General features: G+C 37.1%; 2 protein-coding genes across 2 annotated transcripts; both read left to right on the forward strand.

The window, feature by feature from the left end:
- The first annotated feature begins 3,568 nt into the window (after nt 1–3,568).
- Nucleotides 3,569–4,495, forward strand: LOC129628426 (olfactory receptor 140-like). The gene has a single exon (XM_055547869.1). It carries the CDS (start codon nt 3,569–3,571, stop codon nt 4,493–4,495), a length of 927 nt encoding a protein of 308 aa, XP_055403844.1.
- A 16,680-nt stretch (nt 4,496–21,175) lies between these two features.
- LOC129628427 (olfactory receptor 4A47-like) lies at nt 21,176–22,093 on the forward strand. Its single transcript, XM_055547870.1, has one exon. It carries the CDS (start codon nt 21,176–21,178, stop codon nt 22,091–22,093), a length of 918 nt encoding a protein of 305 aa, XP_055403845.1.
- Nucleotides 22,094–25,130: the final 3,037 nt, after the last annotated feature.

The following is a 25,130-nucleotide window of genomic DNA, read 5'->3' on the forward strand; positions in this document are numbered from 1 at the left end:
TCTTGCGATCCCGTGGACTATAGCCTTCCAGGTCTTCTGTCCATGGGATTCTCCAGGCAAGAATACTGGAGTGGGTTGCCATTTCCTATGCCAGGGGATATTCCCAACCCAGGGATTGTACCCTGGTCTCCTGCATTGCAGGCAGATATTTTTACCAACTGAGCTATGAGGGAAGCCCATTTTTTTTTGTATTCCATATAAATATTGTACAATTAATTTAACTGACTGAAATAAATGCATTTCAGCATCTCTTTGTATAATTGAAGAATATAATTATCCTCAACATTATCATGCTAATCTAATTCCAGAATTGACACAGGAAAGAATTCAAAGAACTGTACAGTTTACCTGATGTGAAGTGACAATACTGAAGTAGGATTTGTAACTACAAATGATGTATATCTGAAAGCAATATTTTAAAATTATGATTAGCATCAACAGTAGATCAATTAAAAATAATTATTATAATAAAATTTTAAAATCAGTTACCCACTTAGATGTTTAATATGTATAATACTAAATATTAAGACCTCATGATAAACTCATATGTTATCAAATATCTAAATTCATAAGTACTCAACTATTTTCTTGCTCTTGTCATAGTGTTTTGTCTTCTTGTAGACACAAGAGGCATTCAAAATTAAAGATGAGTTCTATAAAAGTTCTCCTGTGCTCTTCAGTTAACTTATATGAAATAATTGAGTACTTGGCAAGGTCTGCTAATGACAGTTGAATACCTCTGGGGTCCTATTAGCCACAGCTAGGTAACTACAGATTTTCCTACAAACAATATATATGGTCATACTTTTAAGGTTCATCCAAAGATATCATTTATAAATCAACAAAGATACTTATTGTAGCTGAGCTAGTTGACATTTTAAAATCTTGCAACTTCACATTTTTCTTGGTGAACTAAGAGATTCCTGAGGCCCTGGCCATGGATCCATGTCACACACAGGTGAGCACAGGTGAGATTTTTTTTTTCCAGGAAATTGTATAATCATAGATTCTTGGGTTTAAATTGACCCTATAAATCATGTAATCACTGCTTATCTTCACCTGGCATTGAAATCTCATTTTCAGCATACAAAATTTTAAGAAAGATAGACACAAAAATAATATCATTTTAGAAATAAAAAAGTTTGCTTTTTATATCTTATGGATATATATTTAAATGCAGTTTGAGTAATACACAAGTTAGGATTAAAATAGAATAATTATACAATTCCAATTTGTATCCAGATTTTCTGCACTTTATATTACAAATTGAGACTCTTCCAGTGATACTGCACAATTTTAAAAATCTACACAGTAATCAAAGCAATGCCCTACATTTAATCATCCATTTCTCCAATTTTGAACTTTCCATGCTGTTTCTAAGTTTCTGCAGCTCTTAATATTTGTGTTGATCATAATTATAAATTATTTTTGTCATTTAAAAGTATTTTTTGTCAGGGTTTATTCCTAGAGTGAATATTGTGGAGCCAAAGAAAAATGGAAAAGTGATTTATTTTTTTCATATTTATTTCAAAAACATTTTTAAGTAGATCTAACTCTTATTTTCTGTATACTATGTCCTTTTTTGTTCTGCTGGGGGAATCCCACGTGAAAATAATAAAATGCAATGGAGCTGCTGTACATTTGTACATAAATATAAAAAATTTTCCTCTGGATAATTGAAAAATGTAAGATTTTATCCATTTATCTTTGAAAAGAAAGACATATGTTTTGCAGAATACATTTTATGTTTATGTGTCTCTTCTCTTTTCTTTGGAAAATGTATGTTCCCCCAATTTTTTATTCTGTTATTAATGGTAATGTGGTAACCTAGGACCAGGAAGATGAATGCTATGGGAAGATGGGAGAAGAAGACACAGTACTATATGTAGCAGAAACATAAAGCAGTGAGAATTCCATTCTTACCATGGATGGACTCCTCCCCTCTCTTTGGTAATGAAATTTCAGGCATTAAAGGCATTTAATTAGGACACTCTTCATGACATTGTGTAAACAAACATACATTAACACACACAATAAGTGATCAATAAATGTTTGTTGAATGAATAAGCCTGCGATAGGTACTTAAGTAAAAGATTTCATATGCGTTTTTGTTAGTCTGTGTATACATGTTATATGTGTGGCATATTAACTTTCTATCTTACCTATCAATCTATTTCTTTTTGTTCTTCACATCAAATTTTTACTTTCAGAACTTTGAAAGTAAGGATATCCTCTGCATGAAAGATCTTTGTGTAATTAACCCCTACGCAAGAGTTGTTTATCCACATCTACAGAAGCTGTAAATTTACTGAATATAATTATGCCAAATTGTATGTGGAACATAATTTTGCAGACTAAAGAATAACATGAAACAAACACCATAATTACACTGAAGTTAAAATAACCCAGTAACATACTCATTCCTAGAGATAACTAGATATATTCGTATGTATTCCACACAATTAATAGTGTGTGAGGAACTATTAAACTGGAGTGCAGATTCCTTTCAAATATTTATTTATGGTTCTCATGAAGTAGAGACTAATGATAAACAGAGCAGGGGGAAAAGAACACTTGAATTTATCATAGGTGTATGGTCAGGGGAAGCAGTTATACTTTACTCAGGGCAAAAGGCAATTCACTAAGTATTTACTCATCACCTAATGGGTTTCAGGGGCTTCCCAGGGAGTGCAGTGGTAATGAATCTATCTTCCAATGCAGAGATGCAGGAGATATAGGTTCAATCCCTGGGTTGGGAAGATCCCCTGGAGTAGGAAATGGTAACTGCACTCTAGTACTCTAGCCTGGAAAATTGCATGGACAGAGGAGACAGGTGGGCAGGCTACAGTCCATGGGTTCAAAAAGAGTGGGACACGACTGAGCACCCAGGCGATAGGATTCAGGCACTGCAGACATCATGACAGGCACTAGAGGTAAGTGAGAAAATAATGGAATAGTTTATGTGTTCTGGTTGATATCAGCTGGAGTGTATCACCAATGACTAATATACATTTTACTAAATTCCCTTCTTATAACAGACAGTTGTTGATGGTGCCTTTCCTTCCACTTTAGAGCAGAGAATTCAAATGCAAATCCTCATGGAAGCGGGAAAAATTCTTACTTCTTTGAAACAATTGTAAACTTAAAAAATTACATCTGAGAATTATAATTTGTAACCTCACAGACACAGAGGAAAACTCAGAAGCCTGGGACACTCTGATAGCTTTGCAAAGTCACATGAGTGAGAACCAGAATGAGAATACAGATGTCATGTAGACAGCCCAGTGTTTTCTCAGAAAATTACACAAAAAATGTTGCTGTGGAGGTGTTTCACAGGGGACCGGGGCTAAGTGTCTGAAGAGATGGAAAGTATCATGGAGAAAATAAAGACTTGAAACATGTACTGGGGCAGAAGTGCTGAGGAAATGCTCCACCTTTACAGTGAATAGATTGTTTTGTTTTTTGCTTTTTTCTAATAAGTTTAGAACACAATCATTTCATGATTAATAGGTATCATTCTTTATTCCTTTGTAGATAATTGAGGCCCCAGGAACGTGCTATTTTCTAAATGGATTTCTTCAGGCTTCCCAACAATGTGACTGAATTTGTTCTCCTGGGACTCACACAGAATCCACACTTGCAGAAAGTACTCTTCGTTGTCTTTCTGTTCATTTTCCTGTTCACTGTCCTGGCCAATCTTTTCATCGTCATCACCGTCTCCCTCAGCCCCACGCTTTCCACTCCCATGTACTTCTTTCTCACCCATTTGTCCTTGTTAGATGCTTCCTTGACCTCTGTCAGCACCCCTAAAATGACTTTTGACCTGCTGCACCAGAGGAGAACCATCTCCTGGGGAGGCTGCCTGACTCAGCTCTTTATGGAGCACTTTCTGGGAGCATCAGAGGTCATCGTCCTCACTGTCATGGCCTATGACCGCTATGTGGCCATCTGCAAGCCTCTGCACTACACGACCATCATGCGACAGGGGCTCTGCCGGCTCCTGGTGGTGGTGGCCTGGATCGGGGGGATCCTGCATGCCACAGTGCAGATTCTTTTCACAGGAGACTTGACCTTCTGTGGTCCCAATGTCATTGACCACTTCATGTGTGATTTCTTCTCACTGTTGGAAATTTCCTGCAGCGACACCTACAGGCTTGGAATGGTGGTGGCGGCTAACACTGGGGGCATGGCCATGCTCATTTTTCTTCTGCTTCTCATTTCCTACGTAGTCATCCTGAGCTCCCTGAAATCCCATAGCTCTGAAGGACGACGCAAAGCCCTCTCTACATGTGGCTCCCACTTTACAGTAGTCATGCTCTTTTTTGGACCATGTATATTCACTTACACACGTCCTGTGGCCACTTACCCTGCAGACAAGTTGGTGACAGTGTTTTACGGAATCCTCACGCCCTTGTTAAATCCTATCATTTACACAGTGAGAAACACAGAAGTGAAAAACGCCATGAGGAGTTTGTTAAAGAAGAGAGTGACTTAGGCTGTTCACGATGCCAAGAGATAATGATTTATATACATAGGGAAGATTATTTGTGTTGTATGTTGTGGAATTCAATGAAGAATGTTTTCCATCACTGACAAAAATATAAGGCCCAGAAATTAACATTTGCTGATTATTTAATATTGACTACACATATTTTAGGCATTTTGGTAAGCTTCATTATATTTTTCTGAGGTTTCCATGTTTGTGTTATTAGATTCAGAATAAGCAATGGAAAAAACAACTATATACCCTGGGTTTGATGATTGTAGAGTAAGTTTTTCTCCATTATCTTACCTACTTACCAAATTCTTCATATATGTTAATTGGATGAAATTGGCTTGTCCATAAGACTTTGATCTCAGAACTTCTTCCATTTTTGCTTCATCTGATGTAAAGCAAATAAGGGATAGAAATTCTTAGGTAGATATGTGGAGAAGGGACAATCGAGGACAGGAATAGCAGTTGGAATTTTTTCTGTACTATGAACTAATAAACAGGAAAGAATAACTCACTCTGTGTGTGTATTAGTCCCTCAGTTGAATCCAACTCTTTGATACCCCATGGAATGTAGCCTGCCAGGCTCCTCTGTCCATGGAATTTTCCAGGCAAAAATACTGGGGTTGGTTACCATTTCCTCCTCCGAGGTATCTTCCTGACCCAGGGAGAGAATTCACATCTCCTGTGTCTCCTACATTGCAGGCAGGTTCTTTTACTTCTGAGCCACTGGGGAGGACCAAATAATTCACTATCTCTAATTGTTTTCTTAACAAAAAATAATTCAGAAAATTTGAAGGTATTCTTAATTTGCTCTGTTTTGTTAAACACCTTTATGACTCACATTTTTTTTCTGTGTGTATAAAGGAAATATTTTCATTTTCCATACCAAGACTTCAGGAACCATTTGAAACAAGGTACACATCTTTTTATAAATCTCAACAAAAAAAGCATATGAGTAGGTTCCAAAGTTATTGTTCTGTAGGTCAGATACATATATTTACATTGCATGAATGTTTTATTATCTATTAGGCACAAAGAGAAGCAAATAGAGGTTTACTAACTTACTAATTTACTTGACTCAAATCACATGTGTTTCCCCCTAAAGTATGTCAGGAATATTACACTGGAATGCAGTTTCCTGTCAACAATTTCACCTACAAAATACCAATCCAGGTCTTTATTTTTTATTTTTATTTAAAAATTAAAAAAAATTTTTTTACTTTACAATATTGTATTGGTTCTGTCACACATCAACATGAGTCTGCCATGGGCGTATACATGTTCCCCATTCTGAACCCCCCTCCCACCTCCCTCCCCGTACCATCCCTCTGAGTCATCCCAGTGCACTAGCCCCAAGCATCCTGTATCGAACCTGGTCTGGCAAATCATTTCTTATATGATATTATACATGTTTCAGTGCCATTCTCCCAAATTGTCCCACCCTCTCCCTCTCCCATAGAGTTCAAAAAACTGTTCTAACATCTGTGTCTCTTTTGCTGTCTCACATACAGGGTTATCGTTACCATCTTCTAAATTCCATATATATGTATTAGTATACTGTATTGGTGTTTTTCTTTCTGGCTTACTTCACTCTGTATAATAGGCTCCAGTTTTATCCACCTCATTAGAACTGATTCAAATGTATTCTTTTTAATGGCTGAATAATACTCCATTGTGTATATGTACCACAGCTTTCTTATCCATTCATCTGCTGATGGACATCTAGGTTACTTCCATGTCCTGGCTATTATAAACAGTGCTGCGATGAACACTGGGGTACATGTGTCTCTTTCGATTCTGGTTTCCTTGGTGTGTATGTCCAGCAGTGGGATTGCTGGGTCATAAGGCAGTTCTGTTTCCACTTCTTAAAGGAATCTCCACACTGTTCTCCATAGTGGCTGTACTAGTTTGAATTCCCAACAACAGTGTAAGAGGGTTCCCTTTTCTCCACACCCTCTCCAGCATTTATTGCTTGTAGACTTTTGGATCGCAGCCATTCTGACTGCCGTGAAATGGCACCTCATTGTGGTTTTGATTTGCATTTCTCTGATAATGAGTGATGTTGAGCATCTTTTCATGTGTTTGTTAGCCATCTGTATGTCTTCTTTGGAGAAATGTCTGTTTAGTTCTTTGGCCCATTTTTTGATTGGGTCGTTTATTTTCCTGGAATTGAGCTGTAGGAGTTGCTTGTATATTATTGAGATTAGTTGTTTGTCAGTTGCTTCATTTGCTATTATTTTCTCCTATTCTGAAGACTATCTTTTCACCTTGCTTATAGTTTACCTAAAGAAACTAAAGACCTATATATAAAAAAACTATAAAACACTGGTAAAAGAAATCAAAGAGGACAGTAATAGATGGAGAAATATACCATATTCATGGATTAGAAGAATCAATATAGTGAAAATGAGTATAACTACCCAAAGCAATCTATAGATTCAATGCAATCCTTATCAAACTACCAACGGTATTTTTCACAGAGCTAGAACAAATAATTTCACAATTTGTATGGAAATACAAAAAAATCTTGAATAGCCAAAGCAATCTTGAGAAAGAAGAATGGAACTGGAGGAATCAACCTGCCTGACTTCAGGCTCTACTACAAAGCCACAGTCATCAAGACAGTATGGTACTTGCACAAAGATAAATATAGATCAATGGAACAAAATAGAAAGCCCAGAGATAAATGCATGCACCTATGAAAACCTTATCTTTGAAAAAGGAGGCAAGAATATACAATGGAGAAAAGACAATCTCTTTAACAAGTGGTGCTGGGAAAACTGGTCAACAACATGTAAAAGGATGAAACTAGAACACTTTCTAACACCATACACAAAAATAAACTCAAAATGGATTAAAGATCTAAACGTAAGACCAGAAACTATAAAACTCTTAGAGGAGAACACGGGCAAAACACTCTTTGACATACATCACAGCAGGATCCTCTAGACCCACCTCCCAGAATATTAGAAATAAAAGCAAAAATAAACAAATGGGACCTAATTAAATTAAAAGCTTCTGCACAATCCAGGTCTTTAAAGCTCAGTCTTACTCTCTTTCAAATAAAACAGAGTTGTCTTCTTTATGTTTAGGTCTATAGATGAGAAAATGATCTGCAGTCTTAATGATTGACTGTCCTTCGAGTAGATGGTATCAGTATGCTTCAGCCTTGTCTTATAGGTAACAACATATTTCTGCAGTGCAAGTTTATTCTCTTTTTGAAGGTTTGTTATGCCACTTCCCTTTTACAAAGACCAACATGAGTATAGTAATGGTAATCTATAAATAAAAAGAATCAGAACAAGTATATATACATACATATATCCTGATAGCTCCGCTGGTAAAGAATTCCCCTGATGCAGGTGACACCAGCTTAGTTCCAGGGCTGGGAAGGTCCCCTGGAGAAGGGATAGGCTACTGACTCCAGTATTCATGGGATTCCCTGGTGGCTCAGATGCTAAAGAATCTGCCTGCAATAGAGGAGACCTGAGTTCGATTCCTAGATCAGGAAGATCCCCTGCAGAAGGGGAATGGCTACCTACTCCAGCACTTTTACCTGGAGAATCCCATGGACAGAGGAGCCTGGCAGGCTATGATCCAGGGAATGTCAAAGATTTGGATACCACTGAGTGAGTAAACCTTCAGTTTCATTTTTCTTCAAGGATAGGATAAGTCTTGAGTAAATGTGGTTTCCACTCTAAGAGCAATGAGAACATTTAAAGAGAAAAAAACTAAGGCCAATGATTATGTTTTAGGGGCTATACCAGAGACTCAGTGGAGGAGTAAGATGAATGCAGCACAGATTATAAATTGTCAACAGGAAAACTTGGAAGGTATGAGAACTGAAAAAGGAAATGCAAGCAGTCTGGCATTCACAGTGGATGCAATTTTACTAGATTGTGAGTAAATTTAAAGCTCCTTTGGATCTTCCTTTACACAGCCTCAAAAATCTGTCCTGAGGATAAACTGCCATGTGACTATTTTTTATTCATTAAAAATCTATATTTAGGGAATAAGTGTGTTTCTCCTAAAAATCAGTGAGACATAATGTTTGGATCTGTTGTATAAACATATTTGGTTTAATCTGGAATATCATTTGGTGAAAATGTTAGGTGTTATTGAGGGAAGTGAGCTAACTACTGTTGATAAACTATGAAGCATACATCTTGACAGGTTCTTTATATACATTATTACTGTAGGAACAAGTATTGGTAAATATATTTCTATCCATTTTATACAAGACAAAAGTGACTCAATAAAGTTAAATAAGAATATGAAGTATTTTAGACTCTGCTTCCTCCACTCATCCCACTTCAATATGGGAAAATTTCACTTTCCTACTTTCTCACTCCTTGTTGGGAAAATATCAAAACACAGGTCTGATCATTGGCCACACTGTGAAGACTGTCTTTGAGGCATTCTATTGTTCTTTGGAGGGGAGATTTCTTTCCTTCATCTCTCTGTTGATCTCAATTTCCCAGGATTCTCACACACTCCTGATTCCATTTGTGTCAAGGAAAATCATGTGCTGATATCTTTTTGGCAGATGTATTATCCTTCATGGGCATGATGAAAAGTGGGATATAATAGGCTCAAGAAATGAAATTCAAGGCTGCATTTCAAAGGAAGGGACACTTGGGTAAAAGAGATGTCTAGATGAGAATCAAACAACCTAGAGCAGCCAACGTCTGCTGACCTGAAGCTGCAGGCAGCACAGTAGAGGGACGTGGCCCCCGGGGAGACTTTCTGGACAGCGTACCTGGCGGATCCTGCAGCCTCTCCTTTCAGGAACCAGCACTGAGAGGCTGTGGCCCTGGATGGCGACCTGATGGGTGAAACAGCCCTGCCCTGCTATGTCTGTGTGGCGCTAGGAGTAGGTCTCATTCGCCAGCACCACATCCTGCCTCCAGAGTCTGGCGTCTTCTCCCTGAATGTGGTCTTCCATGCCCTGTCCCCGTCTCCACAGTGTCTGTCCTTCTGGGCCCCCAGGACGGGAACCTTGCCATCCACAGTCTCACGTGCTCTCTTGCTCCTCTAGGTGGTTCACGGTTCTGGTTCCCCTGTGCTTTTCACTTCCCCTTCTTCACTGGGCCTTCAATCTTCTAACCTCTTTTCAACTCAGCTTCTGTCCACTCTCCTGGGATCTCTGCTCCCTCCTCGCCAGCCTGTGCCTGTCTGTCCCTGACTTTGACCTATGCATCTATACTCTGGCCCTCGAGTTCCCCTGCTGTTCTAATGCCTGTGATTCACTTTCCCTAAATGGTTTTGTGGTCACCCCATTTCCCTATATCAATCTCCCATTTCCCTATATCAATCTCCCAATCTAACTTCTTGTCCTTCTTCAGTAACATGACTCTCATTTATCCAATGTGAGATCTCAAAGAGGTCAAGTACAGTGATTTGCCTTTATGTATGTAATATATTCTTACTAATTTTACCTCTGCTGTGAATTAAATTGGGCTTCCCAAGTGGTGCAGTGGAAAAGAATCCACTTGCTGATATAGGAGATGCAAGAGAGACTGTTCAATCTCTGGGTCAGAAAGATCGGGAAAAGGAAATGGCAACCCACTCCAGTATTCTTGCCTGGGAAATCTCATGGACAGAGGAGCCTGGCGGGCTACAGTCCATGGTGTCACAAAGAGTCAGACCCAACTGAGCGACTGAGCACAATCATTGAAGTAATTGATATCCTGTTTGGCATGTGTAGCACCTTGAAGAACTATATAGGTGCTATTTCTATAGAGCTTTTCCCTTTGTTATGCCATAGAGCTAACATTTATATTGATTTTGTATTTTGAAGCATTATTGGATTTGTTTAGTAGTTCTAACAGGTTTGGTGCAATTATTTGCATTTTCTATATGTAAGATTGTCTCCTCTGTACTCTGTTAAATGTGGCTACTTGCTCTTAATAACATGCATATGAAGTTTATGCATGTCAATGTGTTCATCAGTAAGTTATTCATGTTATTGCTGAGTAGTATTTTGACTTATGGATGAACCACAGTTTATTTTTTCTCAGTTAACAGATATTTTGGCTGTTTCCAGCTATTTGAACTTATAATTAGAGTTGTTCTAAATATTCAGAACTGGACATGGAACAACAGACTGGTTCCAAATAGGAAAAGGAGTACGTCAAGGCTGTATATTGTCACCCTGTTTATTTAACTTATATGCAGAGCACATCATGAGAAATGCTGGGCTGGAGGAAGCACAAGCTGGAATCAAGATTGGCAGGAGAAATATCAATAACCTCAGATATGTAGATGACACCACCCTTATGGCAGAAAGTGAAGAAGAACTATAGAGCCTTTTGATGAAAGCAAAAGAAGAGAATGAAAAATTTGGCTTAAAGCTCAACATTCAAAAAACTAAGATCATGGTATCCGGTCCCATCACTTCATGGCAAATAGATGGGGAAACAGTGGAAACAGTGGCTGACTTAATTTTACTGGGCTCCGAAATCACTGCAGATGGTGATTGCAGCCATGAAATTAAAAGACACTTACTCCTTGGAAAGAAAGTTATGACCAACCTAGACAGCATATTAAAAAGCAGAGACATTATTTTGCCAACAAAGGTCTGTCTAGTCAAAGCCAGGGTTTTTCCAGTAGTCACATATGGTGGTGAGGGTTGGACTATAAAGAAAGCTGAATGCTGAAGAATTGGTGCTTTTGAAGTGTGGTGTTGGAGAAGATTCTTGAGAGTCCCTTGGACTGAAAGGAGATCCAATCAGTCCATCCTAAAGGAGACTGGTTCCAAATAGGGAAAGGAGTACGTCAAGGCTGTATATTGTCACCCTGCTTATTTAACTTCTATGCAGAGTACATTGTGAGAAACGCTGGACCGGAAACACAAGCTGGAATCAAGATTGCCGGGAGAAATACTAATAACCTCAGATATGCAGATGACACCACCCTAATGGCAGAAAGTGAGGAGGAACTAAAAAGCCTCTTGATGAAAGTGGAAGAGGAGAGTGAAAAAGATGGCTTAAAGCTCAACATTCAGAAAACGAAGATCATGGCATCTGGTCTCATCATTTCATGCAAAATAAATGGGGAAACAGTGGAAACAGTGTCAGACTTTATTTTTTGGGGCTCCAAAGTCACTACAGATGGTGACTGCAGCCATGAAATTAAAAGACGCTTACTTCTTGGAACAAAGTTATGACCAAACTAGATAGCATATTCAAAAGCAGAGACATTACTTTGCCAACAAAAGTCTGTCTAGTCAAAGCTAGTGTTGTTCCCGTAGTCACGTATGGATGTTAGAGTTGGACTATAAAGAAAGCTGAGCGCTGAAGAATCGATGCTTTTGAACTGTGGTGTTGGAGAAGACTCTTGACAGTCCCTTGGACTGCAAGGAGATCCAACCAGTCCATCCTAAAGGAGATCAGTCCTGGGTGTTCATTGGAAGGACTCATGCTGAAGTTGAAACTCCAGTACTTTGGCCACCTGATGCGAAGAGCTGACTCATTGGAAAAGACCCTGATGCTGGGAAAGATTGAGGGCAGGAGGAGAAGGGGACAAGAGAGGATGAGATGGTTGGATGGCATCACCGACACAATGGACATGGGTTTGGGTGGATTCCGGGAGTTGGTGATGGACAGGGAGGCCTGGCGTGCTGTGATTCTTGGGTTTGCAAAGAGTCGGACATGTCTGAGTGACTGAACTGAAGTGAACTAACAAGTCATTTAAAAATGTTTCCTCTTGTTTTGTAGATTAACTGCTTCTAAAATGTGAACTCAGCTCCTGTTCAGACCAGATGGAACCAGGGAACAGTATTTCTTAGTCCTCTTGGGCCTCACTCTTTCTTTTTATATTTTGACAATGGTGGGCCACCTGCACATTATCATGACTAAAACTCTCAGTAAGACCTTGAACTCATTACTGCTGGTAGTGTCCTGGGTTGGAGGTTTTCTGCACTCAGTAATGCAACTTAGTACTAATTATGGGCTCCTATTCTGTGGCCCCAAAGTCACTGATCACTTTATGTGTAACATGAACACTTATTGAAACTCATATGTACTAACACCTATATTATTGGTCTCTTGGTACTGGCCAATGGAGGACTTACCTGCACTATTGTGTTTCTGCTCTTATTGATCACCTATGGAGTCATCCTGCACTCTCTGAAAAACCTGAGTCAGGAGGGAGGCAGAAAGTCCTTCACACCTGTGGTTCCCCACATCACTGTGATTGTCTGCTTCTTTGTTCTTGTATTTTTATATATAGAAGACCTGCTAAGACCTTCCCCACTAAAAAATAATTGAGAGTATCTTATACAGTCATAATTCTCATACTGAGCTCATTAATCTACAGTCTAAAAAATTCTGAAATGACTAATGCTATAAATAAGCTCTGGAGAGGGAAAAAAAGCAGACCAAGTTTTAAATTAGTGCATTATCCATTATGAAGTTAGTAAATTAGCATTAGGGCCAATCTCTTAGAATGTAAAAGTGTTCATAAATTTGATACATACTTTCCATTTCTTTAACAGATTGACAATTATAATTAAATTATATGTTCATGCTATTTATTAGTAGCAATTCCCTGATGGTATGTAAACTGACTAACATCTAGTTTATCAGTGAATCTTGAAAGGTAGCATACATTTAAACTAGGAAGTCAATAAATAATATGTCACAAATTAGTCAATGAAATTTTTACAGAGTTACTAATTTTAAATTAATTTGTGTTTACTTTTATTTTTTTATTGTTAGATTCTTTTTATCTTCTTTGTATTTATTGTAGTAGTTAAAATATATTGTGTGTGTGGAGTGTTTTTTTTCCTCACTTTCATCTGTATTCATATGAAATTTTAGCATAATATTTATTTAATTTTTTAAATAAGAAAAAATTCTATTCTAGTAATGGAATTCATGCAAAATGAAATCATGTAGAATAAAACTTATCCCCATCATAACCTAGATTCTTCCAGTCCTTTCAGATGATGTCACTATATTCGCTTTCTCAGATTGCTCAAGTTATAATCTGCAAATACAGGCATATTTTCATTTATATGTTTGTGTTTCTGCTTCAATGTATACATTTTTCATTTTACTGCACAGCCTCCTGGAGATCTGTGCATGCCAGTTTACTTAGATCCTAACTCAGTCTAGTTAGTTCCTGCTACTTAAGTCTTTCATGCAGCTACACTAAAATTGATGCATCTGGTCATTTTCATGTTTTCTTCAGTTCTTTTCAATGTTAAATAATTCTGTGATGAAGTTTTTAAAATTTTTCTGTATGAGTTCCAAGGAGTGGAATTGTTGAGTCAATTATTTTATGTATTTAAATTTTGATGTTTATAGTTATTGTCAGAATGTCATCAGTTTGGTTATCTTTTCACATGTTTCAAGGCATTTGTATTCGTTTTCCATGAACTGCTTATAAATTAACTTCATATATTTTCTTTGATTGCTGATCTTTTCCATTTGATTTGGATAGTGTGGCCACTTTAACAATATTTTTCTGTATTCCTCCAGTTCATGAACATTGGGCATCCTTCTTTGTTCCTTTAATTTCTTTCATTGATGTCATATATTTTTCAGTTTACCAGATTTTCACTTCCATTATTTACTTTATTCCGATGTATGTTATTCTTATTGATACTATTTTAAATGGGATTAGTTTCTTAATTTTCTTTTTATATATTTGATTGTGAAATATGTAAATGCAACTCATTTTTGCAGGTTGATTTTGTACCCTGAAAATTTGTTGGATTTATTTATTCGATCCAGCAATTTTGGTTCAGTTGCCTGTATTTTCTATATAAAGATTATGCCTATTCTGATTTGAGATTTATGCACATACTTGTGTTTATCAATAGTTTATTCATTTTATTGCTAATTAGCATTCCATTTTGTGGATGTATTACAGTCCTTTTAAGCTTTTCTTGGTTAAGAGATATTTTGTCTGTTTCCAGCTATTTTAACTTATGATTAAAACTACTGTAAATATGCGTGTAAACTTTTTAAGAAACAAGCAAACAGGCTCAGAAAAAATAGAAATGATTATTTTTGAGGTACTAGATATAAGAATTAAGTGGCAGTGACCACCAAGAGATAGAAATTTAGTTGAGTTCCAGATGTTTCCCATGTTTATTACTTTTAAAATGTTTCATGTTGTGGTACAGAGAGTGATACATCAAAAAAAATCCGAATAGACTTTCTGAGTTGGAGATATGATGTTCAGGGTCTGAGGACACCAAGACAGCTAAATTTATGAGAGTAAAATACTGCAGAGGATACAAATATAGTTCTGGAGTCTTGAGGGGGTTGTGGGAGAGAGAGGGAGATTACTCATTATTAAAGTTTCATCAGAGTACTGATCTGGGCTTGCATTTGAGGAAAATAACTGAGGCTGGAGGGAGATTTATCCAGATGGATTACAAAGAGGGCTTGGAGCTCACATTGGGCCAGGAATAGTGTTTATTCTCACCAGCTGGGAAACCTCATCGTTCACAGGGACAGTGCTGTTGGTTGAATACTCAGAAAGATTTTACATCAATAGTGGGACATGATTAGTCCTAGATCGAGCACTTCTCAGGATGCGACTCAAAAACCATATTAACAAGTTAAAAAAAATCCTCAAAGAAAGCATCCAAAGGAATCAAAATAAGAATTATGTTCAGGATTTTGTGTATTTACTAATGTGAGAAATTGATCCAATGTTAAGGGTTATTCTGGGGGCGTAAAATGCATTAGGAGGCACTTTCATTTTCTCCCTTCTGTGAAAGTGTTTGTGTAAGGTTGGTACCATTCATGGATTAGCTTTTATAGAACTGATTGATGAATGCCACATGAGAATGACATTTTGAGGGGAAAGTAATTCTAAGCATTGATTTATTTAGATGTTAGATTATTCCAGCTTTTAGTTATTTTGCTCTGTGTGATTAGAAAGTTGTCATTTTCATATCAGTGTTTCATTTTCTTTTCTTTTTTTTTAAATTTTATTTTATTTTTAAACTTTACAATATTGTATTAGTTTTGCCAAATATCAAAATGAATCAGCCACAGGTATACATGTGTTCCCCATCCTGAACACTGTTCCCTCCTCCCTCCCCATACCATCCCTCTGGGTCGTCCCAGTGCACCAGCCCCAAGCATCCAGTATCGTGCATTGAACCTGGACTGGTGACTCGTTTCATACATTATATTAAACATGTTTCAATGTCATTCTCCCAAATCTTCCCACCCTCTCCCTCTGCCACAGAGTCCATAAGACTGATCTATACATTAGTGTCTCTTTTGCTGTCTCGTAAACAGGGTTATTGTTACCATCTTTCTAAATTCCATATATATGCGTTAGTATACTGTATTGGTGTTTTTCTTTCTGGCTTACTTCACTCTAATGCAATCCCTATCAAGCTACCAATGGTATTCTTCACAGAGCTAGAACAAATAATTTCACAATTTGTATGGAAATACGAAAAACCTCGAATAGCCAAAGCTATCTTGAGAAAGAAGAATGGAACTGGAGGAATCAACCTGCCTGACTTCAGGCTCTACTACAAAGCCACAGTTATCAAGACAGTATGGTACTGGCACAAAGACAGAAATATAGATCAATGGAACAAAATAGAAAGCCCAGAGATAAATCCACGCACATATGGACAACTTATCTTTGACAAAGGAGGCAAGAATATACAATGGATTAAAGACAATCTCTTTAACAAGTGGTGCTGGGAAAACTGATCAACCACTTGTAAAAGAATGAAACTAGAACACTTTCTAACACCATACACAAAAATAAACTCAAAATGGATTAAAGATCTAAATGTAAGACCAGAAACTATAAAACTCCTAGAGGAGAACATAGGCAAAACACTCTCCGACATACATCACAGCAGGATCCTCTATGACCCACCTCCCAGAATACTGGAAATAAAAGCAAAAATAAACAAATGGGACCTAATTAAACTTAAAAGCTTCTGCACAACAAAGGAAACTATTAGCAAGGTGAAAAGGCAGCCTTCAGAATGGGAGAAAATAATAGCAAATGAAGCAACTGACAAGCAACTAATCACAAAAATATACAAGCAACTCCTACAGCTCAACTCCAGAAAAATAAATGACCCAATCAAAAAATGGGCCAAAGAACTAAATAGACATTTCTCCAAAAAGACATACAGATGGCTAACAAACACATGAAAAGATGCTCAACATCACTCATTATCAGAGAAATGCAAATCAAAACCACTATGAGGTACCATTTCACCCCAGTCAGAATGGCTGTGATCCAAAAGTCTACTAGCAATAAATGCTGGAGAGGGTGTGGAGAAAAGGGAACCCTCTTACACTGTTGTTGGGAATGCAAACTAGTACAGCCACTATGGAGAACAGTGTGGAGATTCCTTAAAAAACTGGAAAAAGAACTGCCTTATGACCCAGCAATCCCACTGCTGGGCATACACACTGCAGAAACCAGAATTGAAAGAGACACGTGTACCCCAATGTTCATCGCAGCACTGTTTATAATAGCCAGGACATGGAAGCAACCTAGATGTCCATCAGCAGATGAATGGCTAAGAAAGCTGTGGTACATATACACAATGGAGTATTACTCAGCCATTAAAAAGGATACATTTGAATCATTTTCTTCTCTTGGCAAGTATACTTCTGTGAATTCATTTATAATATCATTGTATCATCTTTGCAAGATCTCTCGAATCGAGAGTGATGACTCTTTCTTCAATATTTGTTTAAAATCTACCATTTTAACCATTTTATTTATTTATTTTAAAATTTCATTTATATCACTGCATCCAGTCTTAGTTCCGCCTGAGGGGGGTCCGTTGTCTCATGCAGGATCATTCTTTGCAGTGTGTCAACTCTCTGAGCGCACAGGCTCAGAAGTTGTGGTGGCAACTTACTTGCTCCAAATCCACTCTAGGATTCTTGCCTGGAAAACCCCAGGGACAGAGGTGCCCTGTGGGCTACAGCCCATGATGTGGCAAAGAGTTGGACATGACTGAGCGACTGGCACAAACACACATGTGGGGTCTTCGTTCCCCAACTAGGTATTGAACCGAATTCCCCTGCACTGTGGGGATTCCCTGGTGACTCAGACAGTAAAGAATCTGCCTGCAATGTGGGAGACCTGGGTTCCATCCCTGGGTGGGGAAGATTCCCTGGAGGAGGGCATGGCAACCCACTCCAGTATTCTTGCCTGGAGAATCCCAGGGACAGAGGGGTCTGGCCGGCTACAGTCCATGGGGTCGCAACAAGTCGGACATGACTGAACGACTAAGCACACAGCCCAGCACTGTAAGGTGGATTATTAACTATTGGACCATCAGGGAATTTCCCCTCTCTTCAATCTGGATTCTGATAATTTTTTTCTTTTGTTTTTTTCTTAGTACATTTTGCTAGAAATGTATCAATTTATTTAAAGTTTAAAGACCTAATTATAGGTTTTAAATAGATTTATTATTTTTAATGAATTCCTCTTTAAATGATGTCTGTGTTCTCAATACTGTTTCAAACTACAATGCTCTCTAGCATTGTAAATAATTAAAATAAAATAAGTAAGTAAATAATTAGAATACAATTTACAATAGCATTGTAAATAAGTAAAATAAAATAAAATAAGTAAAATAATTAAAATTATTTTAATTTTTCTTTTCTAGTATCTTGAGACAAAAGCTGAGTTCATTTCTTAAAATATTTATTGTTTTCTAATATTTGCATATAAAGAAAACTCTACATTTCTTTCTAAGCACTCTTTTAGTTGCATCCAGTTAATATATACATGTTATATTATCCTTTATGTGTGTGAATATATATATATGTATATATATATATATATATTTTTTAGATATGTATGTTCGGTCTTGTTTGACTCTTTGTGACCCCTTGGACCCATGGACTGTAGCCCACCAGCCCCTCTGTCCATGAGATTTCCCAGGCAACAATACTGGAGCAGGTTGCTATCTTTTAGTCCAGGGGATCTTCCTGACCCAGGAATCAAACCAGCGTCTCTTGCAACTCTTGTACTGGGAGGCAAATTCTTTACCACTAGTACCACCTGGGAAGTTGTGCTTTTTAGAAACCTTTAATATACATTATTTTATATAATGTGTATCATTATCTTTCTGTAGAAAATATCTTAAAATTTACACAGGTAATTTTAGGCTTGTATTGCTTAATTTGTAAATGAAAATGTTATATTTTTCTTTTTTTATATGTATATATTTACATATATGCTATATACATATATGATATAAATATAGATATATGCTGTATGATTTAAATCTTTAAAAATGTACAGCAACTTCTGTCACAGCTTAGGGTGTTTTCTACTTTGGCAAAGGCCCCGTGAGCACTTTGAGATAAATGGAATAATCCCACAAATGTTTTCTCTTTTACAATTCTCACACTAAAATAGATTCTATCAACTTGTCTGTCTGAAATCATATGACAACTTTTATCTGTATTTGAAATAAACCTTAAATAACTTATTCTGAAGTTAACATTAATAATATTTGGAAATAAATTCAGATATTATCTTCAAAGACAAAGCTTAAACTTAAAACTATTTGCCTATTTTTAAGGTTTGATTTAAGCTAGAAAGTTTTTACATATTTCATTTCTGCACAGATTTGATTTTCCCGTTTGGTGATATGGTCTCAATTTACACTTTATGATTTTTCCCCCAGGGGACAGGATTCTATAAGTCCTGTTCCACATGGTGATTGTTCTGGTACCATCTCTGGAGATAAAGACTCTACCCTCAAAATCATGGTTAAAGTTCCAATGAATTTAATTAGACAAAAATCACCCTTGGAGATGTACCTGCTGAATGCCTCGCCTGTACGTACTGCAGTTAAATATCGACCAAGAGTGGACAGCCCTTTGCCTTTACCTGAGGAGTGATTGTCTGCAGCAGCAATCACATGACACACTTCTACTAGAATTAAAATGATGGACTCAGAACATAATAGAGTGTGTATACGAAATTATTCCCATCCTTCAAGAAACCCAAAATTCAGCAATGCTGTTTGAAGACAGGACGATATAAGTGAGAATCAAAATGTTGCAAAGTCCATTTCACTTTCACTGGTATAGACACAAGCAGCAGATTAATTTTTTTCACTTTAAACAATCCTTACATAATTTGAAGTTTTTTCTCTCTCTCTTTCTCTGACTAAAATGGTGATTTAACATTTGTTTGTTATCAGGACAAATTCTGACGGTAGTAAACACTTTGGATTTCTTTTCACAATCAAGATTCAGAGTTCCTTAGGTAACAGGACATTCATATTCATTTTGAAAATTTCAATAATTGAAAAGTATTTTTTTTTCTGAATGTCTGAGATGAATTACATGTCCTGCAAGACTGACTGAAAATCCAGTGATGCTGAATGTACCTTGCTCATTATTTTGCCAGAGATGGCATCAGTGCATGAAGGACTAAAGAGATGGCACCAGAGCTCAGAACATGGGTTGAATAACTTTCATCTTCTGCAGGTAACCCAGGAAGTGTATTCAGACACAAAATTCTTAACGAGGCTTTTTCTGAGTCCATTGGTGGAGTGAGAATTCAATCCTTTAAGAGTTTTCCTTTGTGATTTTCATAATCAGCCATGTTAGGATTCTTTCATGATTATTAAATATGTAAAAATTGATTCTATTCAGCAATACACTTTTTGGATAATTTCATATTCTAATGATCTGAAATAAATTTACTGTCCAGAAAGTACTCTTAGAAATTAATTTCAAGGTTAATGATTTGACAATATTTTCATTCAGATATTTATATATCTGACCCTACTTTCAATTTTTATGTTCTCTAAACATAGCATGTTAATCTGTTAAAATTAAATGATGAGGTAGTATCCGTATATTTTGATTGATTGACTTCCAAGAACTCAAGCAAATACTGTACTAAGCAAGCTGTGACTTCAAGTCCTACTTTTCTATTCACAGATGAGCTTCAGCATCCTATCATATGTTTGTTGGTCTAAATAACCAACAAAAGATAAAAATATGAAAATATGAAATATAAAAATATGAAAATGAGACATTTTTTCTCTTTTTGTTGATATTTTATTTCATATTTTTATCTTTTGTTAGTTAACTGCTTACAGATCTTTACTTTCGATAATAATTCTGTGCATATCATCTAACATATTTATCTTCAGAATTTTTTGTCCAGTGGTGTTTTGTTATACTTTCCTAAGTCCTTAAAATATTTGAAATTGTCAGATATATTTATTTGAGATTAATTGATTGGTTAAGAAGTTTCTTCGAGCCCTAGAAGGAGGAAAGTCACCTCTTTCATGAAATGGACATTAAAACTTGCTTTGCTTCTTTTTAAAACTTTAATCAGCTTTTATTTTTGTCTGAGATATTTGCTATATGTGCAATTTAAAGTTTCTAGATAGAAAATTAGTTGAAGGACTTCACTTATTTAATATTCTTTTCCAACATTTTTTTAAATTCACTTACCTATCTATTAGTTTGTGGTCAAGGAAGATGATTTAATCAGCCTTCTATTATAATATCTGAAAGTACCCAAACATAATAAAGGGATATTTATTATGTTTGTTGAATAAAAATCAAGGACTGTTTGTTGAATAAAAAACAAATTATTGTAAGATTTTAGGAAATCACTTTTAATAATTGTATTTATAGATAATGCTGTCCTGAACTCTGGAATAGACATACAGAAGAACCTATGGAAGAAAGGAAAAATGTAAGTGAGTTTGTCCTCTTGGGGCTCACTCAGAGCATCCAGGGGCAGGGAATTTTATTTGTCATGTTCTTGCTCATCTACATCGCGACCATGGTGGGCAACCTACTCATTGTCCTGACTGTGGTACTCAGCCCAACATTGGATTCCCCTATGTACTTCTTTCTTGGCTATTTATCACTTATGGATGCTTTTTATTCTAGTTCAATCACCCCAAATACAATTATAGACTTACTCTATGAGAAGAAAACCATTTCATTTCAAGCTTGCATGACCCAGCTTTTTACAGAGCATCTATTTAGTGGTGCTGAGGTTTTTCTCCTGGTTTTCATGGCCTATGACCGCTACCTGGCCATCTGCAAACCCTTGCATTATTTGACAATCGTGAATCAGAGAGTGTGTGTTCTGATGCTGCTATTGGCTTGGGTTGGTGGGTTTTTACATGGTCTACTTCATATCATTTTCTTCTGCAACCTTCCGTTCTGTGGCCCTAATGTCAGTGACCACTTCGGGTGTGACACGTATCCTTTGTTAAAACTGGCCTGCACCGACACCCACATTACCGCCGTCACAGTGGTTGCCAACGATGGGGCGATCTGTGTGACCATTTTCACATTCTTACTCATCTCCTATGGGGTCATTCTGCGCTCCTTGAAGAATCTCAGTAAGGAAGGGAAGCGTAAAGCCTTATCCACCTGTGGCTCCCACATTACAGTGGTGGTCCTCTTCTTTGTGCCCTGTATTTTTACGTATGTGAGACCTCCTGTTACCTTACCCATTGATAAATACTTCGCTGTGTTTTACACCATTGTCACCCCCATGCTGAACCCTCTAATCTATACTCTGAGAAATGGAGAGATGCAAAATGCCATGAAAAAGCTATGGATCAGAAGAAAACAATGAAGAAGCTGCAAAATATATTACTTATTTTCAACAAACAATTGCTCTTTCAATGAGCAAGGAAAGTCATGTGTGTGTGTGTGTGTGTATGTGTTTTACTGTAATAAATGTCTCCTCAGTTTAAATAACTTGGGTATGATGAAAAAGGTTTATCATTTGAATACTTCCAGTCTACTTCTGCTTTATTGACTATGCCAAAGCCTTTGACTGTGTGGATCACAATAAACTGTGGACAATTCTTCAAGTGATGGGAATATCAGACCACCTGACCTGCCTCTTGAGAAATCTGTATGCAGGTCAGGAAGCAACAGTTAGAACTGGACATGGAACAACAGACTGGTTCCAAATAGGAAAAGGAGTACGTCAAGGCTGTATATTGTCACCCTGCTTATTTAACTTATATGCAGAGTCCATCATGAGAAACGCTAGGCTGAAGGAAGCACAAGCTGGAATCAAGATTGCCAGGAGAAATATCAATAACCTCAGATACAAAGATGACACCACCCTTATGGCAGAAAGTGAAGAAGAAATAAAGACCCTCTTGATGAAAGTTAAAGAGGAGAGTGACAAAGTTGGCTTAAAACTCAACATTCAGAAAACTAAGATCATGGCATCTGGTCCCATCACTTCATGGCAAATAGATGGGGAAACAGTGGAAACAGTGGCTGACTTAATTTTTCTGGGCTCCAAAATCACTGCAGATGGTGACTGCAGCCATGAAATTAAAAGACACTTACTCCTTGGAAGGAAAGTTATGACCAACCTAGACAGCATATTAAAAAGCAGGGATATTACTTTGCCAACAAAGGTCCATCTAGTCATGGCTATGGTTTTTCCAGTGGTCATGTATGGATGTGAGTGTTGGACTATAAAGAAAGCTGAGCACTGAAGAATTGACGCTTTTGAGCTGTGATGTTGGAGAAGAAAGACTCTTGAGAGTCCCTTGGACTGCAAGGAGATCCAACCAGTCCATCATAAAGGAGATCAGTCCTGGGTGTTCATTGGGAGGACTGATGTTGAAGCTGAAACTCCAATACTTTGGCCACCTGATGTGAAGAGCTGACTGCTTTGAAAAGACCCTGAAGCTGGGAGGGAATGGGGGCTTGAGGAAAATGGGGCAACAGAGGATAAGATGGCTGGATGGCATCACCAATTCAATGGACACGGGTTTGGGTAAACTCTGGGGGTTGGTGATGCACAGGTAGGCATGGCGTGCAGTGGTTCATGGGGTCGCAAAGAGTCAGACATGATTGAGCGACTGAACTGAACTGAATGATCAAAATAAGCTTATAAAATTTTCATATTTTCCTAACGCAAAGTGTATATATATATTTAATTTGAAATACATTTTTATGATTTCCACAATTTTGGAGGAAAATATATGTAGTTTGGTGGTATAAAATATCTCTATTGAAGCGATAAATTTATGTTCTATATGATGAGTTGTGCTGCAGCTAATACTGCAAATGTTTTTAATTAGGGAAAAGTTTTTCTCATGTTTGTCTCTTCAAAAATATAATATTCTTCAGAATACAGCTCATTACAGATTTCAGGAAAAATAATTTTTAAAATATGATTAAAAACTTGGTTTATTCCTATATACACAAGACATTCCATACTAATATTTGAAGTAGATTTATTATTTCTCTATCTGTGAGATTCTTTATACACACTATTTTATTTCTATTGTTTAGCACGTTAATGTTGAAGAAGAACATTTCAGTCATAATATTACTGGTTATGTTTGTAAAAATAATCTGAAAGATGAAAGTTTTATACAGAAAAATAAACAAACCTTACTCAATATTCCAATTGGATAATCATATTATTGCCTCATTTTTGTCAGCTTTGTTTGGAGTTACATTTTCATAAAGGTGGCTCATTCCACTTTCCAGATACTTTAAAATACCTGGTGAAACCCCAGATATTTTCAGTATCCTGGTCACCTTTTTTGCTTACATAACCTTCTGTAGAGACCCAGGCACATGGGTTTCTCTCATGTGTAAATTTAGCACAATCCATCATCCATGCACTTTAAATATTCAGTTTGGAACTTGACACTAAATATTTGGGGTTATATCATTGTTAAGAAAGATTCTAACAATATAAACCATTATTATCTCTCTTATTAATATAATAGATTGCTAGGTAATTAAGATGCCAGAATATATTGTTTTATTTGACAGAAACAGCATTCATAAAGTGCTCCTCTGAATCAGGCTTGAAACAAAATATTATCTGCCTCTAATATGGTCAGTGCATGTGGTCAAAGAAGACTATCATTTTGCCTCTCTTGTTTACTCTGGTTTCATGAGGCGCTGAGGCTACGGGGTGATGAGTGCTTTTTACTAGTAAATCATACTGTGTGAGAAGCCTCATATCCTGAGTTTAATCCCTATTACCTGAAGAGTTCTCATATTATCTCAGTGAAAGTGCTAGTCACTCAATCATGTCCGACTCTTTGTGACCCCATGGACTGTAGCCTGCCAGGCTGCTCTGTCCATGGAATTCTCCAGGCAAGAATACTGGAGTGGGTTGTCATTTCCTTCTCCAGGGGAACTTCCTGACCCAGGGATCAAACCCGTGTCTCCTGAATTACACACAGATTCTTCACCATCTGAGCCATCAGGGAAGCCATTTATTATCTCAAAGTCTTCTCAAATAAAATACTAATTACCAAATAATAATGAGCATTTGGGTTTATCAGAACTTATGTAATTTACTTCTCCACTTTGGGACATTGCTATAGACTGAAAGTTTACTTCCCTCTCCAAAATCATAAGTTAAATCGTTTCTAGTGTGATGATATTGGGAGGGCGGCCCTTTGGGTAATGAGTAGGTCATAAAAGTTTCACCCTGATGAGTGGGATTGATGCCCTTATAAAGAAACATCAGAGAGTTCACTTAACTCTTTGGCATGTGAGGACACAGAAAAAAGAAAAAAAAAAAAAAAAAAAGGCTGTATGTGAACTAGGGACAGGACCTCACCAGATATGGAGTCTGTTAGCAACTTAATCTTGGATTTCCTAGCCACCAAACC

This window comes from Bubalus kerabau, chromosome 15 (genome assembly GCF_029407905.1).
Source record: "Bubalus kerabau isolate K-KA32 ecotype Philippines breed swamp buffalo chromosome 15, PCC_UOA_SB_1v2, whole genome shotgun sequence".
Classification (NCBI taxonomy): Eukaryota; Metazoa; Chordata; class Mammalia; order Artiodactyla; family Bovidae; genus Bubalus; species Bubalus kerabau.

What these genes read in the sequence shown, in the direction of transcription:
- LOC129628426 (XM_055547869.1), top strand. Translation starts at nt 3,569, where the DNA reads ATGGATTTCTTCAGGCTTCCCAACAATGTGACTGAATTTGTTCTCCTG.
- LOC129628427 (XM_055547870.1), top strand. Translation starts at nt 21,176, where the DNA reads ATGGAAGAAAGGAAAAATGTAAGTGAGTTTGTCCTCTTGGGGCTCACT.